Below are 1,360 nucleotides of genomic sequence, written 5' to 3' on the forward strand. Positions count from 1 at the left end.
AATTAATGAAATGCCTATAATTAAAAAATTAGTGGATAAATTAATTTTTACTATTGCTAGAACTTAAGGATTTACCCAAAGGTGAATCAATTATTCTATGAATAGTGAATATGATGAGGTAAAATTAATATTCTTTAGTTAAATATATATTGTTTGTCCAAAGATGACATATATATTTGGTTAAAAATATTTCATTACCTATTAAAGACTAAATGGCATTTATATTATGATTGTGTATCGTAGTATTTACCCAAAGGAGAATTACGATATGCTTTAACTGTTTTGTTGCATCCATATTGATTTGTGAGCATGTATTATCTATTTTGCAGATATTCCTTTTCATTCGCTTGCTTCGTCTGTTACTGTGTTCAACGGATTGAACTTCTCTGAATGGCGTGAACAAGTCTAATTCCACTTAGGTGTGATGGATCTTGACTTGGCTTTGCTGAATGATAAGCCTGCTGCCATTACTGATTCGAGCAGTGTGGATGAGAAGTTTTTCCATAAAGCATGGATACGCTCTAACAGGCTAAGCCTTATGTTTAAGCGAATGAATATTGCCAACAACATTAAGAGTACTATTCCACAAACAGAAAGTGCCAGGGAATACCTGAAGTTTGTGGAAGAATGTTTTCGTTTTGCAGATAAGTCTCTCGCTGGTACACTAATGGCTGAACTCACGACCATGAAATTTGATGGGTCGCGTAGTATGCAAAACCATATCATCGAGATGACTAACATTGCAGCAAGACTTCAGACCTTGGGGATGAAAGTGGATGATTCCTTCTTGGTTCAGTTTATTCTGAACTCATTGCCTCCTGAGTATGGACCTTTTCAAATTAACTATAACACTATTAAGGATAAGTGGAATGTTAGTGAATTGTCCAGTATGCTTACTCAGGAGGAGTCAAGACTTAAGAAACAAGGGAGTCATTCAATTAACCTCATGGGTCAAGGAGCTGGTAAATGACTTAAAGTGAAGCCCAACAAGTTCAAGAAGAAGAAAGCTCACGCTAAAGCTCTACAGGATGCTAAGAAGGAACATAAGGTGGATATGTGTCATTTCTGTAACAAGGAAGGACACTATCAGAAAGATTGCCTGAAACGTAAAGCTTGGTTCGAAAAGAAAGGTACAATTAGTGCTTTTGTATGTTTCGAATCAAATTTAATAGAAGTTTCTAATAATACTTGGTGGCTTGATTCTGGTGCAACTGCTCATGTATCTACTACGTTGTAGGAATTCCTTACGATCTAAACTACAAATCCAAATAAGGATTTCTTGTTCATGGGAAATCGTATGAAGGCTCCAATTGAAGGCATAGGGACTTATCATTTGATCCTGGAGACTGGACGTCACCTT

General features: G+C 36.0%; 1 protein-coding gene across 1 annotated transcript; it reads left to right on the forward strand.

Annotated features, from left to right (window-relative positions):
* The first annotated feature begins 424 nt into the window (after nt 1-424).
* On the forward strand, nt 425-970 carry LOC142167009 (uncharacterized). Its single transcript, XM_075227159.1, has one exon. The coding sequence runs from the start codon at nt 425-427 to the stop codon at nt 968-970; it is 546 nt and encodes a 181-aa protein (XP_075083260.1).
* Nucleotides 971-1,360: the final 390 nt, after the last annotated feature.

The sequence above is a fragment of the Nicotiana tabacum genome, chromosome 12, assembly GCF_000715075.1.
Source record: "Nicotiana tabacum cultivar K326 chromosome 12, ASM71507v2, whole genome shotgun sequence".
In the NCBI taxonomy this organism is placed as follows: Eukaryota; Viridiplantae; Streptophyta; class Magnoliopsida; order Solanales; family Solanaceae; genus Nicotiana; species Nicotiana tabacum.

Excerpts from the sequence above, each read along its gene's own strand:
- LOC142167009 (XM_075227159.1), top strand. The coding sequence starts at position 425 with ATGGATCTTGACTTGGCTTTGCTGAATGATAAGCCTGCTGCCATTACT.